Source organism: Trachypithecus francoisi, unplaced genomic scaffold (genome assembly GCF_009764315.1).
Source record: "Trachypithecus francoisi isolate TF-2019V2 unplaced genomic scaffold, Tfra_2.0 Contig01436, whole genome shotgun sequence".
Lineage (NCBI taxonomy): Eukaryota > Metazoa > Chordata > Mammalia > Primates > Cercopithecidae > Trachypithecus > Trachypithecus francoisi.
Window position 1 is genome coordinate 2,427,626 of NW_022681430.1, and position 13,876 is coordinate 2,441,501.

Here is a 13,876-nt window from a genome sequence, read left to right on the forward strand (position 1 = left end):
CTTTTGGCTTAAACTTTACCATGTGCATTTTGGTTAACTGCAGTACATGTACCTAGCATGCCCCAAATGGGAAAAACAAACTCTTTCTAAGCCTCTGTGTTTACAAGTTATTTCTCCTTTCTGGGGAGAGAAATTAGGAAGCTATAGAATATTAGTGCTATAAAGATAAATAAACTGAGGCCCAAGGAAATGAAATGCCTTGTTCAAGCTCGCAGAACCTTTCTACAGTTCTTCCTAGAGAATATCTGTAATTTATTTTGGATTCCTGTATGAAGAGCATTCAGCTTCCCTGAGTTAATGGATTATTGATTGATGTTCAGAAAAGTGCACAAAGAGGTTCGCAGTGTTTCCACTGTGAGAAACTCTTTTACTCCTTCTCAGTAGGGGTGCTCAGAGCATTTGGGGCAGGACAATTCTTCATGCAGAGGTCCTAAGAGTTTCAGGATATTAGCATTTCCAGTCCAACAATGGGAAGTCTAGCATTTCCAGTCCACCTAATGGGAATTCTAGGATCAAAACAAAGAGAATCCTCACTCTCCTCCCTACCCTGTCTTCCCCTGGGTCTTCTATATACTCTCCTCGCGAAATAATCATTCTTTTCTTTTTTTCAAAGTTTCTTGAGCATCCAGAAATAGCCATGAGTGATGTTTATTCATTCACTAACTTCAGGCATATGGTGCAAGATGAAGCAGGAGGCAACTAGGCCCAATGTTTTCAGAACTCCTCAGGACACCCAAACAGCTATTTGCTGCTTACTTTGGGAGGTGCAAGAACCTGCTTAACACTTTCCTTGTCTTTATGGTAATCACTCCCCAGTAGGAGTGCTGGCAGGGGCTGCTTACAGGACAGGATCTCCAGAGATTACCCAGCCCAAGAACTTCCTTTGAAAATCAGAGCCTAAATGTGAAGAGTTGGGCCCAAGGTCAAACAGCTCATCTACTGCAGAACCAGATCTTGGCATATTCTTTCTTCTAGTCCCAGAGGCAGCCTTCCCTTGTGCGACAGCTTTTCCAAGGGTTATGCTGGTTATGTAACTAGACTAGCTCAGGGTTCCAATACCAATCGCCTCTTTGGAGTTCTATACTCAGGCAGTTATTGCCTGCTCCTGTGTGAGTAAGATCAGATTACCTTTGCTCCAGGAAATCACTGCGACCCAAGGAGATGGTGCTGTGGAGCGATTAAGAGCAAGGACGCTAATATCTGAATGCCTCACTTTTAAGCCAGCGCAGCCTCTTATTCTTGGCCATGCTGCCTAGTTTCTCCATGCCGCCTAGCTTCTCCATGCCTCAGTTTGCTCATATGAAAAATGGGGGCAAATTAACCAAACTGTGTTACAATGATTAAATGAGGTAATGATTCTAATGCACCTACAACAGGGTCTGGCACATTATAAGGATGTGTTAAAGGTTGGTTATTGTTGTTGTCGTCATTGTCATTGACATCATCATGAATTACATTGTTTTTCCTTTGCTGGGAATTAAACCCGGGAGAGAAAGCAGGGCTGGTTCAATTTCTCCCACCAGCATGAGCCAGAGGAGGCACTTCCCTTGGGGACGTAAGCAATAAACTCCAATCAATGGGTAATTCAGGTTCTGCTCGAGTTTGAAGATAGGCATAGAAATGTATACATTCAGCATACTTAACTTTGGTAACAAAAATTAAGAAAGACTCTATTTTTTAAGAGTGAAGTAAAAGCCCACATCTCTAAACTAACTTTTCTCTTTTACAAGACCATTTTAACCGTTTCTCCCAGGTAATGATCATTTAGTCAAGGGCACAGAAAGATAAATAATTTGTGGGTACTGCTTCAAGGAGGCTTTCTTAAAAATTTATTTTTTAATTGACAAATAATAAGTGTACATATGCACGGGGTACACAGTGATATTTTGATACATCAGGATAATCAGCATATCCATCATCTCAGATATTTATCATTTCTTTGTGTTGGGAACATTCAATATCCTCTTTCTAGCTACAGCTACTTGAAACTCTATATTATTGTTAACTATGGTCATTCTACACTGGTAGAGAACACTAGAACTTATTCCTCCTTTCTAGCTGTAATTTTATATCCTTTAACAAAACTCTCTGTATGCCCCCCACCTCCCCCTACCTTTCCCAGACTCTAGTATCCCCTGTTCTACTTTTTACTTCTATGAGATCAACTTTTTAAAGCTACCATGTATGAATGAGAACATGTGGTGTTTACCTTTCTGTTTTTGGCTTATTTCAGTTAACATAATGTCCTCCAGTTCCAACATCCATGTTGCTATGAATGACAGGATTTCACTGTTTTTTTTTTTTTATGGCTAAATAGTATTCCATAGTGTATATATGCTACATTTTCTCTATCCATTCATCTGTTGTTGGACATCTAATTTGATTCCATATCTTGATTATTGCGAATAGTGCTGCAATAAACATGGGAGTGCAGATGTCTCTACAAGGAGGCTTTTTAAAGCAGAACTTGCCGCCTTTCTTCCCATTTGCCTGGGTGTCATTCCGTGACAGGTTTGGAATCTTGGTCAACTAAATAGGGCCGGGGCTGAAATCCTCCTGGTTTCACTGGCCCCCCTGCTTCCTTCGCTGGGAACACCACTCCTAATGGGATGGTTCCCCAGGCTTCAAGCTGTTCCCTGTTCTCTTTAAGCCCGGTCAGCTGCTTTCTGCTGAAGAGTGGAAGGGTACATTAAGCATGTTTTTAAATTTTCTGTATCCTGATGCTTTGACAACTGGAGCTGTGCTGACCTTGGAGGGACTGCCCCTCCCAGGGTTAGCCAATTCCGAGAGACAGTAAATGACTCATGTGGGAGAGCACACCTTTCCAACGCAAACCAACTGAGCCAGCGTCCATACCCCCAACCATTTCCTTTATTGGGCTGTCTCTCAGGGCCACTATCCACCTGCTCCAATCACCCCAGGGCCAGGTAACAGACAACCAGGGACAGTCCATATGTCCCAAAGCTCACTGAACTTATTCAAAGCAGCCAATTCTGAGCCTGTTTACTCTGTCTTGCATTACCATTCCCGCAGAAATCACAATAAAGGCTCTTGTCTGCATTTTCCCTTTGCTCCCTCGGGCCCCTGACCAGCTCTGATGCTTTCCCATATGCCCCCACTGCATGAAGCTGTGCCTCCTGTTTTATACCCATGGGGAACTCTAGAATTTCACAGGGAGCTTTTAACAGTCACATCCCAGAACAATTAAATCAGAACCTCTAGGAATGTGACCCAAACTTTAAGTATTTTTTTTAATTCCCCAGGTGATTCTAAAGTGTAGCCAAGTTTGAGAATGGGTGCTTTAAAACATCCCCATCGACGTTTTCATAGTACACATTTCTAAGTTAAAAAAATCTTTCCCATAGTAATCTCCAATGTCTTCCTTCAAATACTAAAAAATGCGGAGGGTATTTTAACTTAGAATCTTACCCTCTCCACTATCTACTGCCACTTATATCTACATTTATGCCTCAATTGCATAGTTATCCATGAGGGAGATCAGATTTTGCCAGTAAAAAAGATTTTACCCAAGACAGTGAGGAACTTTTGGTGAAGAAGGGGTTAAGATGAGAGCCAGCTCAGTTGCATGCTGGGAATTGTAGTACAATAGTAGCGCCCAGCCAGTGAGGCACTACCAGCTTTGAAGCAGCTCACAGTATCCCTCATTCTACACAGCCCATCAGAGAGGCAGTGACCAGCAGTGACTAATGCTGTGGACATCAGAGCCAGGACACCTGATTTCCATCCCAGCACTACCTTTCACTAGCTACAGGACCCTGGGCACACGACTTAACCTACTGACCCTCTGTTTCCTTTTCTGCTAATATAGGGGAAATAACAGTAATATCTATCTAGCCCATGGGATTATTATGAGGATTAAGCGGGTTAATATGCATAAAATGCTTTAAAATGGCAGCTGGCACATAATACGCATTTTATAGGAGTCAGCTTTCATTATTACTTCTCAACCCCTTTCTTGGCCCAAGTTTTATTCCCATGGACTCTAAGAGGTGAAAATCCGGATTCCACAGTTAGAACACGCAAGTTTAGCTGTCCTTGGAGAAAGTATTCATATCTGTTTGTCTAAATTGTCTTCTGGTCATTTCTCTTTAAAACCATGAGGTTGAGTTAGGGGCAAGGGCCAATGATAATAGGTATCAGAGCCCAGCACTCCTACCCAAATGAGCATCCCTGGGTTTCACCTGCCCAGCCTGTTCTCTCTGCTCTGACAGCAGTACCCAACTTGCTTTTGTGGAACCACCTCTCTCCCACCATGTGCACTCTTGGTGAGATTGCCAGTCAAGGTGCCCCACTTTCCCAGGGCAGTGGGCAGGGCGCCTGACACAAGCTCAGTCCATCATACTCTATCCTTTGGGGAGGAACATGAGGATAAGAACAGGTTGGACTGAATTTGCCAGAGGGCATCATCCATTAGCTCCTGCCACATAGATTCCCAAGCTTTCATAAGTTCCTTCATTCTAAATCCTGCTTGGTCAACCCTTCCTTGGATTCTGTGAGTCACTCTACCACCGTGGCAACAAAATTATGCTTATGTTGGTGGAGTCAGTGTCTGTCACTTGCTACCAAAGAATCCTAATGACACACTACTGCTAAGTAATCTTAAAGATCTGGCCCTCTGCCCCCTTCCCACTTATTTCCAGGGGAACTATCAGTAGTCCAATGCCTTTTTTGCAACATTCTCTCCATGTACATCATCCCTAATCCTAATATCAACAATACAGACATAGTAGTGTTATTTTTACTTCATTGTTGCAAATGAGGCACAGAGAAGCTAAGCAGCTTTCCTAAGTTCACACAGCCAGTGAAGAACAAAAACAATATTCCAACAGGTCTTATTGCTAACCTCAATCAGTAAGTGAAATTTATTGGAGTCAAGATCATTTCCCTACCATTTTGGACTCCTGGGTTGGGAAAGGATCTTTAGCATCCTCTCATGCAGTTTTTTTTTTTTTTCCCCTTTCTTTTTGTTTTCTCTTCTTCTTCTTCTTTTTATTGGTTGTAAACTGAAAGAAGCACAATTTATATCACAACTGTGCCTACATACATACACAAAGAATGGAAACAAAGCCTTCACAAGGCAATAGTTATCCTTACTGGTGCAACATGCTCTGATTTTGTATTCGAAATGATTTTATTTTTCAAATTCTACTTGTACTCACTAGATTGATATTGATGTCCCAATTCACTATCGTATCTGACACGCAGCTTTGCAAACCCTGTATGGAGAAAGCTGCTTAAAATGACACCAGTTTGCATGTCTGAGTGTTTGTAAAAGGAGGCAAGGCCAAGCTTGATCTTTTAAGCTCCTAATAGTGATTTGTTTACTTGCACAATGTGTGTTTCCTAGGCCACACCAGCCTGAGGGGAAAACTGGGATCATAACCAGGCACATGCTGTTCCTGTCTCACTCTGCTTTCAACAGCTCTTCCAGAACCACCAGAAGCCCCCAGACAAGAACCCCCTTCCAGTCTTTCTGAGGGTGCCCAGGGAACACTGTACATTTGCTCCAAAATATTATTTCTTGTCCCTCATTTTCCTTCTCTTCTGCTCTGCCTCCCTGTTGGGATCCTTTCACAGTGCCTTTGATGTCTGCAGGGCTGTCACTGCTCCTTGGCCGCCAAGGCTGACCTGCTGCTGGGCCACTAAGGCTTAGCTGCTGCTGGTGAAAAATTCCATGACTTTAGTCTGATCCCCAGGCCTGGATGGCAGCATTATTTGTCTTATTTCTTCAGCAGCTCCTGGTGTCACGTTGTGCATAGTTCCTTATAGCACCTGCATGCCACGCAATGGTGCCCACCACACTAGAGAGAAGTCCCATTTTGTTACAGGGATCCCAAAAGAGATTCCTCTTACTCCCTTCTAACTTACATATGCTCATGGACAGTAGGCTGATGTCCCGTCCAGCGGGATCGTTAACACAGACCTCGGAGGAGGGGGTGGGAATTTAGAGAGACAAGAGACACAAGAAATGGAGACAAGACAGTATCCTGATCAAGTCCCGTTTAATGGCGGCGGTGCAATGCCTTATATAGGCTGGCAGGGAAGAGGAAGTGCGGCAGAGCAGGCGGGGAGGAGAATAATGAGAGGTGTCACCAGGCGCATGCTCCGTAGACTTAGTCTTTCCCGGCGCGGGAAGTTATCTACGCGAGAGCAGGAAAAGTTCGCGCGCACGGGAAAAGTTGATGATGAAGAACCAGGAAGTGCGCCATCTTGTCTCCGCAATGCGGAGCTTAAGCAACAGAGGCCGTGGCAATTTCCGGGCCTCACGGCTCCGGACAGGCTGATAAAAGTCTTCATCCTGTGTTCACAACCACCTTAAATCTTCTCCACTTCTGGACCTTGTCCTTGGGCCAAGCGGGGGTGCTCCTACTCTCACCCAGACTGGTGAGATTTTTTTTTCCCAGGAGGTAACTTTGTTTCTTCCCATGGCAGAAGCCTTGACAAGGCCACAGTGTGTCATTCTGCTCAGAAGTGGCTGCTTCCCAGAGTGAATCTACGCTTCAGCTAACCTCGTTTTTATTTGAAAGCTTTGCTTCCCGGGTCCCAGGAGTCACATGTTCAGAATGCAAGTCCTATTGCAACCATGATGAGAATGATGGTGATGATAATAATAAATCTTTCACACATATCAGACTGCACAAGAAGCACTTTTAGATACATTATCATATTTCATTTTCTCAACAACTCTATGTGATACATACTATTATTATCCTCGTTTTACACAGGAGAAAATTGTGATTTAGGAAGGGTAAATCGGTCCATGGTCATATGGCTGGCAAAGTGCAGAGCTCAGCTACTCCTCTACAACTCAGACTGGGCATTGAGCCTGCCTCACCTCGGCCTCCTGGCTTCCCTGGGCCTCCTTCCAACTCTGCTTTAATCCTTTCCAAGCCCTCTCCCCAGGGTCCCTATTGTGATCCACAGGTGGGTGGTCACACCTTATCTGAAGGCCTCCAAGATGGTGGAAACCCCTAAGCTTCCACCTCCTGCTTCCCACATCATCTCTGCGCTCCCTGGGGCTTCCTGGAGCAATAGGATGGGAAGCTTTATCAGCAATGGAGCCCCCTCTTCAGCCCTCTCAAGACTTCAATGCAGCAACCTGCCCTCATCTCCCTGAGTCTCTCCTCAGATCCAGTTCTGGAGCCAGAAGGTGGTTTCTGCTCCCAAAAAGGCCACCAGCATCCTGCATTACATGGTTAAATTTTGCCTGACCTTAGTGGGTGTTTTTAATTGAATAAAGAATTCAAGTCTGGGTCTTAAATGCCATAGAAAAATAAGAAGTTACTGTCTTTTCAGAATGCCCATTGTAATTTGTCCTTAGAGTTTCTCCTCCCCTCCCCTCCCCAATGGTCCTTTTCCCCCTTGAACGGACAAACTGAACTGCCAGAAAAATACAGCTGCAAAGTGAATAATATGGATATGATTTCTTTCCCTCATTCATTTGCCTTCCTAGCTTTACCAAGTCAAAAGAAAAAGATTGCTCACCCTTTCTTTGGCTGTGTCTTCATACCACAAAGCCAACAGCTAGTCAAGCAATCTTCATGATTTGAAACATTTGAAAGTGAAATGTAGGGAGTGACTTAGCCTGATCGATTACATTAGTCATTGTAACCAAGTTTCTGCCATGAGGCTCATCTCATGCAGGGTGGTGGCCTCTGTGTGTCCTCTCCGTACCTCAGTTTCTCTGTCTGTAATATGCAGGTATTGAATCCAGGATCTTTGAGGTCCCTGAAGCTTCTCGGGGTCTTCATTTTGTAGTTACAGAACACATCATTTACAAGTCAGTTGATTTAGGGGGTAACTTGGAATAAAAACGATCCTCCATAAAACTTTTACCACGTAATTATTTTATGGAGCAAGTTTCTACTGGGCACTTGAAGCAGGGTTTAGTGGACAAAAACCTGACTTGCAGCCAACTTTTAAGCGACACTTTCACTGTTTAAAGTGAGGCTTGCCCAGAGGTCACAGCTTCTAAATACACTGTCCTCCATTCCCTCCTCCACAGAGTCCTTGACAGTGAAGCGTTCGTAGAATATACTTTAAAATCATGACTTCTCTTGAATGAAGAGTTTTTCTCTTTCCCTTCTGTAAAAAACAGCACACAGTATTTACAACCCCACAAAAACTGACTTAGTGATCATAACCTACTGGTCCTTTTAAAACACAAACCAGATAATATCACTCCTCTGCCTGATTCTGCAGAGGTGTTCCATTGCTCTGCAGATCATGAGCCAGACTTTATGTATGCTGTTCCCTCTACCTGGAGTGTTCTCACCAACCCTCACTGCTACTCCTCCTTACCTCTGAACTCAGCTCAGTCACTGCTTCTTCAGAGAATTGGCCCCTGACTTCCTTGACTAGGTTAGATCTCTTTATTAGAACTGCAAGGTGTAACTGTAAGTTATTTGGCTGGGCATGACCATGAATGGACCGTACACTCTGCTGTTGCTGGCATAGCCACCCAGGTTGCCTGCTACATGCACAATGCTACATAAGCCTTGGGTTCCTAGCAGGGTCCCTAACTTCGTGGACCTTGCAGTCTTCTGGGGTAAACAGACAGTTATCAAATGTGAGAATGCACATGAACGCCACTGTCCCCTGCAAAGAGCTTACAGAGAACTGAACGAGGGATTGAAGTTAGCATGGGGCCAGCTGCATGAGCGAAAGGGTAGAATGGCAATACTTTGAGCTCTGATGCAGAATGAGGTTATGTCAAAATAGCATTTGCTCAAGCAGTCCTTTTAATACTGTCAGTCTAACAAGCTAGAGGAGAAAGGATGGCCGCCTTCACCATAGTGAAATAACCCAGGGGACTGTTTTCCTCCTCTTCCTCCATCCCAAGAATCTTCCTACTTTCTTGCACTAAACTACCCCACCCCAAGGCCAGGGCCTCTTGATTGCTTCTTTAAATGAATTTTCTTTTCCAACAGCCCATCCTCACCTATCGAGTACATGAGTAACATAGCCGATCATTTTCATTTAATTCCAGAATGTCTCTACTATCATCCCCATTTTACAGACAGGAGAATAGATTCAGTGAGTTCACAGCAGACCTGGGTTCTCAAAGCCAGGTGTCTGGTTCCTAGTCCAGCATTTCCTCCACCATGTCACAGCCTCGGGACTGAGCCAGGCCTTTTTCAAAGCCCCAGGAAGCTAGAGCTGGCCGCCTCCTGCTGGCAGGGAGTTCCTTCCAGGCTTCTGGTGCTACTGCCAAAGAAGGGAGGGTAGGAGAAGAGAGGGAGGTGGATTATACACAGAGAGGGTCCGCACTTCTGTTTCCCTTCCTTGTCACGGAAGGAGAGAATGAATTACATGGGGGACCCAGGGGGGATAGGAAAATCAATCATTCATGACAGTTAATAAATGTCAGAAAAGTATTTACTCACATTTATCCCCTGAAAGTCACATTCTTCATCTGTTCTGATTTGTCTTTCACTGATGGCATCAGCCAGGTAGGCTCAGCAAGAAACAGCAAAAGATTTTAGCCCAATGTTGCGGAGAGAGTTTCATTTAACTTCATTTTTTTCCAGCCAGGGCTGGCTCCAAAGCTAGTTTTTCTTACTAGGTTGTTTGCTACATGAAAAGCAGACTCCCAGAGGTTTCTGAGATTGCCGACATCCTATGCAAGATGACTGCTCCCACCACCCGCCCACCCACTCACTAATAAGACATAATGCCGTCCTATTTTTGGTAACAATTAAAGGGCCTCCCGGTGAAAGCAGAAAGCTGTTTATTTTCTGTGACATCACTTCACTTTGCCTTCGAAGGCTGGTCTGTGCTCAGTGTTTTCGTGGTGATGCAAGTCGGCTCTCTCCTCCAGCAGTTGGATCCCTCCCATCTCACAGTACCTCACAGGTCTCTTCCCCCGAGCAGTGCATTGCTGGAGCGAGGAGAAGCTCACGAATCAGCTGCAGGTCTCTGTTTTGAAAAAGCAGAGATACAGAGGCAGAGGAAAAGGGTGGACTCCTATGTGACCTGTTCTTAGAGCAAGACAATCACCATCTGAATTCCAGAAGCCCTGTTCATGGTTGGGGATATTTTCTCGACTGCATGGAATCAGAAAGAAGCAAAAGGATGGGAAATGCCTGCATTCCCCTGAAAAGAATTGCTTATTTCCTATGTCTCTTATCTGCGCTTTTGCTGACTGAGGGGAAGAAACCAGCGAAGCCAAAATGCCCTGCCGTGTGTACTTGTACCAAAGATAATGCTTTATGTGAGAATGCCAGATCCATTCCACGCACCGTTCCTCCTGATGTTATCTCATTGTAAGGCCCGTAAGCATTTTGATATCTAATTTACGATTTAAAAATTCCAGCCGGTGGATTTGGGGCTTTGCATGTATTTGTAGAAGGGCATGGAGAGAGAGATTCCTCTTGCATGCATGGCCATTTGACAGTGCTAACATTTGCTGCATTTAGAATTTTTGATTTTTTTAGCTGCTACTGAACATGCTTAGATACCCCCAGCCCTGAACATTATCATGAGAAACCTGTAGCCGATTCATTTCTCTTACTTCATCTGGGAAGGAATAGTATCGTACTTCATAAAATAGTGTCAAAATAGTCACTGTTATGCTAAACCGGATTAACATAAGGTTTGTTCTTTGTGTGTGTGTCTCTTTGTGTGTGTCTGTTTGTTTGTTTTCTGTTTTTTGTTTTCTTTCAGATCCTTTGTGAGATCTGGTTTTACTGAAATCTCAGAAGGGAGTTTTTTATTCACACCATCGCTGCAGCTCTTGTGAGAAATATTTATATCATGACTATTTTTAATATGGCATATATTTGGATAAGCCTTCTAGTAAAATGATCTCAATATTAATTTTGTCAAATGTGATTCTCTTTCTGAGAAAACAGAATATCAGTAAAGTGAGAGGTAGATGGGTTTGTTTGCGACTTCACACCAACAGTGCAGATTGAGTCTTACAATGGTAAATTTGTTAACCTGTCGTGCTGTCTACTTTAATGGCTATTTATGAAGTTGTTGGAATGTTGCAACAATGATCCCAATTCCATTCCACTATTTTACTTTCATTTTTAACTTGGGAACTTTGGTTCTTTTGCCCTGGAGTTTTTGAATTAGTCAATACAGAACCCAGCATAACATATGTGTTCAAGATGTTGTCTCCCGGGGATCTGGGGCAGGCTGCTACTCTGTATGATTTACCATGTGGGGGAAAAAAACACCTCAGCTCTTTCTAGGTAATTCCTTAAAATATCAATTCTCAAGAGACTGTTTTTAAATCTCATCTAATTTATAACTAGTTCCCTTACAAGGAGGGAAAGAAAATATTAATATAGAATAGTGCAAAGGATTACTCTCTGCTATGTGTTTTGAGTTGGCCACAAGGGAACCACATATTCAGTCTATGCCTGAAAATATTCAAAAAAATAATATTTGACTAAGAAATCAGATCTGTTCACAGGCATAATGGAACACGTAAAATTTGTTCTGATGTGTAATGTTTGGCAATTAGAGTCCTACTTCTTATAGCGGTATCACATGGGGGTCAAGAGGTCTCCCAGGACTTAGGTATCAGGTCACAGACTTGGCTTGTAGCTGGAGGGATATGGGCAGAACTAGCCAATTGTGGATCAGCTGAGTCTTGGCTATCTTAACTGCATGATTCAGGACCCAAGCCTTTCACTTGTTTGTTTTTTATTTTTTTTATTTTCTTGCCTTACCTGGCCGTTTTGGCTGTTTGAAGTTACGTACACAGAGGCAAACAGCGTGGAGTGAACGTTGGAGACAAGTGTTTAAACCTCACCCTGCCACTCATAGAACCTAAACATGTAGTCTTGTGCAGATTACTAAATCTAACTAAGCCTCAGTCTTCTTATCTCTGAAATGGAAGTGAGAACACATATTTTCAAGCTAAAAAGCTAAAAGTCACTCAATCTATTGTTTTGTCTATATGAAATTCCTAAACTGGTTTGACTGTTTAATTGAATTCACAAACTTGATCAGTTGTTTGACGTTATGTAATGTTGTTGGCTAATGTCCTTCTACTGGCTGATGTCTTCAAATGATTAACAATTGACTAGATATTCCTAAGGAGTTTATCTATTTGATTGATGGCTCGTGGTGTGACTGGGGGAAGTGTTAGTTAGCACATCAAACAAATCCAAAAAAGATAGATTCTTTCCCACAGAAAGGGACAGAGTCTGTAATGCTGAGATCCTTCCATAGGATAAGAATTTGCTGTGTCTGAGAGAGTGATAAGTTGTATTTATGGTGCTCACTTGTTAAATGAATAAATGGCTCATTTAAAAAGCATCCTTTTGATATGCTAAGGCACCTCCCTTCCCCTAGGATAGTTACATAGATCAGTCCTTAAAATTCTAGGAGTAGTGTCAGTAGACACTAGATGGACATTAGCTGTGGCACAGAAAGCCTGGAGTGATTAACCTAATCAGTTACCACATCTCCGCTTTGTTTCTGTTGGGTGGACCCAGTCACGGCAAGCACAGATGCTGGACAATGTTATAGAAATAGTTACCGGCTGCTGCAGGGTAATGTGATTACACGTATTTAGAATCACAGAGGGAAGCCAAGGGACTGGTTTTTAAATAGCCCAACCGAGTGTGTGCCATGCCCGTGTCCCATGCTCCAAGTTCCTATGGAACATTCCAGCCTTTATTTCTAAAAGCAGTTCAGGTTTCAGAAATAACAAAAAGCGAGTAATTCTCACCCTGTGTGTTCTCGGTTAACTCAGATTGGCTAACCTCAACATGGTAGACTTGTGCCAGTGCTGATCTTATGCAAAATTGTCAGGGGCCAAAGTTTGTCCCTAATCTCCAAGACCCTGTGCCTAAAGACTCTGCTCTCCATCCTTCCTGCCCAATGTTCTCTGCTTCCTCCTATCCTCAGGAAAAGGCCTAATAAACTCATGTGCAGTGAGTAGGAAATGGATGAGAAGGCTCTGAATACGAACTATGAAGCGATCATAACCATTGTGGGAATGCATGGATCCCAGACAGAAAGGTCTCTTCTGTGAAACAGGGCTGTCCAGAGCCCTGAAAACCCCATATGGGCCGCCAATCCCCCATTGGAACATGAAGACCAGCAGCATTGGACCACCAGATTAGGCCTAGATTGCACAAGCCGTTGAGGTTTGCAATGAATTCCAGCAGCATTTGTGATTGTGAATTACCGCACTCACCCTTCATACACTGTGAAGAGATAAATTTCAGAATCAATTCAGCGTGATTGATGTAGGAAGACAGTTCATTGGTTTCTTGATCTGTTGTTGGAAGGGTTAAAGCAAATGTCCTATTTCCATCATCCACCCTAAAAATCTGATAATGTTGTTATGTCCCCAGATGCTTTTTCAGAGCTTCTGCAAAAGCCATGATGAGAAGTACTTGTTGAAATGTCAGTCTGGGGTACTGAGGAAAACAGACATTGTATCTTCAGTTACATGCAGTGTTTGGGAAAAGATCCTGGTAGGCCGTGGTGGCTGGCTGTTTGTGTTAGAGAACAAGAAAAACAGAAACCCACATTCTGTAGAGAGGAGAGAGAAAGAATAAAATTATTTAATACAAATTCATCAGATTAGTTGTAAAATACATTTTTTAAAAAATCTCATTTATGGTTTTAAACGTAACAACAAAAACCTTTCCAAAGCAAATGCAATTTCATTCATGTTTTACATAGGACAAGTTTTGAAACATAACCAATGACAATGATTATGCATTCTAACTTGCTTTTAGTGATAGAAAGTGGTACTTTTAGTGAATGGAATTTAGAGAAATGTGTTTTCACACATTACAGCCCTGTTCCTTCTCAACTGCAGACTGAAATCCCCAATGATATGGGCTCATGATGGAAGTGAAATTCCAATTTAAGAGGACAAAAT

At 43.1% G+C, this 13,876-nt stretch overlaps 1 protein-coding gene and 1 long non-coding RNA gene across 3 annotated transcripts in view; one reads left to right on the plus strand and one right to left on the minus strand.

Annotated features, from left to right (window-relative positions):
* Positions 1–6,425: 6,425 nt before the first annotated feature.
* On the minus strand, positions 6,426–9,644 carry LOC117091936. Its single transcript, XR_004440577.1, has 2 exons — positions 9,408–9,644; positions 6,426–8,106 (listed from the first exon to the last, which is right to left on the minus strand). It is a non-coding gene; the product is annotated as an uncharacterized LOC117091936 (long non-coding RNA).
* A 58-nt stretch (positions 9,645–9,702) lies between these two features.
* LGI1 (leucine rich glioma inactivated 1) overlaps positions 9,703–13,876 on the plus strand; it is a 39,825-nt gene continuing 35,651 nt past the window's right edge. For both annotated transcript variants that reach the window (XM_033224943.1, XM_033224951.1), the window contains exons 1-2: positions 9,703–10,286; positions 10,687–10,758. In XM_033224943.1, the coding sequence (XP_033080834.1) occupies positions 10,072–10,286; positions 10,687–10,758 (287 nt within the window). In that variant the 5' untranslated portion in view covers positions 9,703–10,071. The remainder of the gene's footprint in view (positions 10,287–10,686; positions 10,759–13,876) is intronic.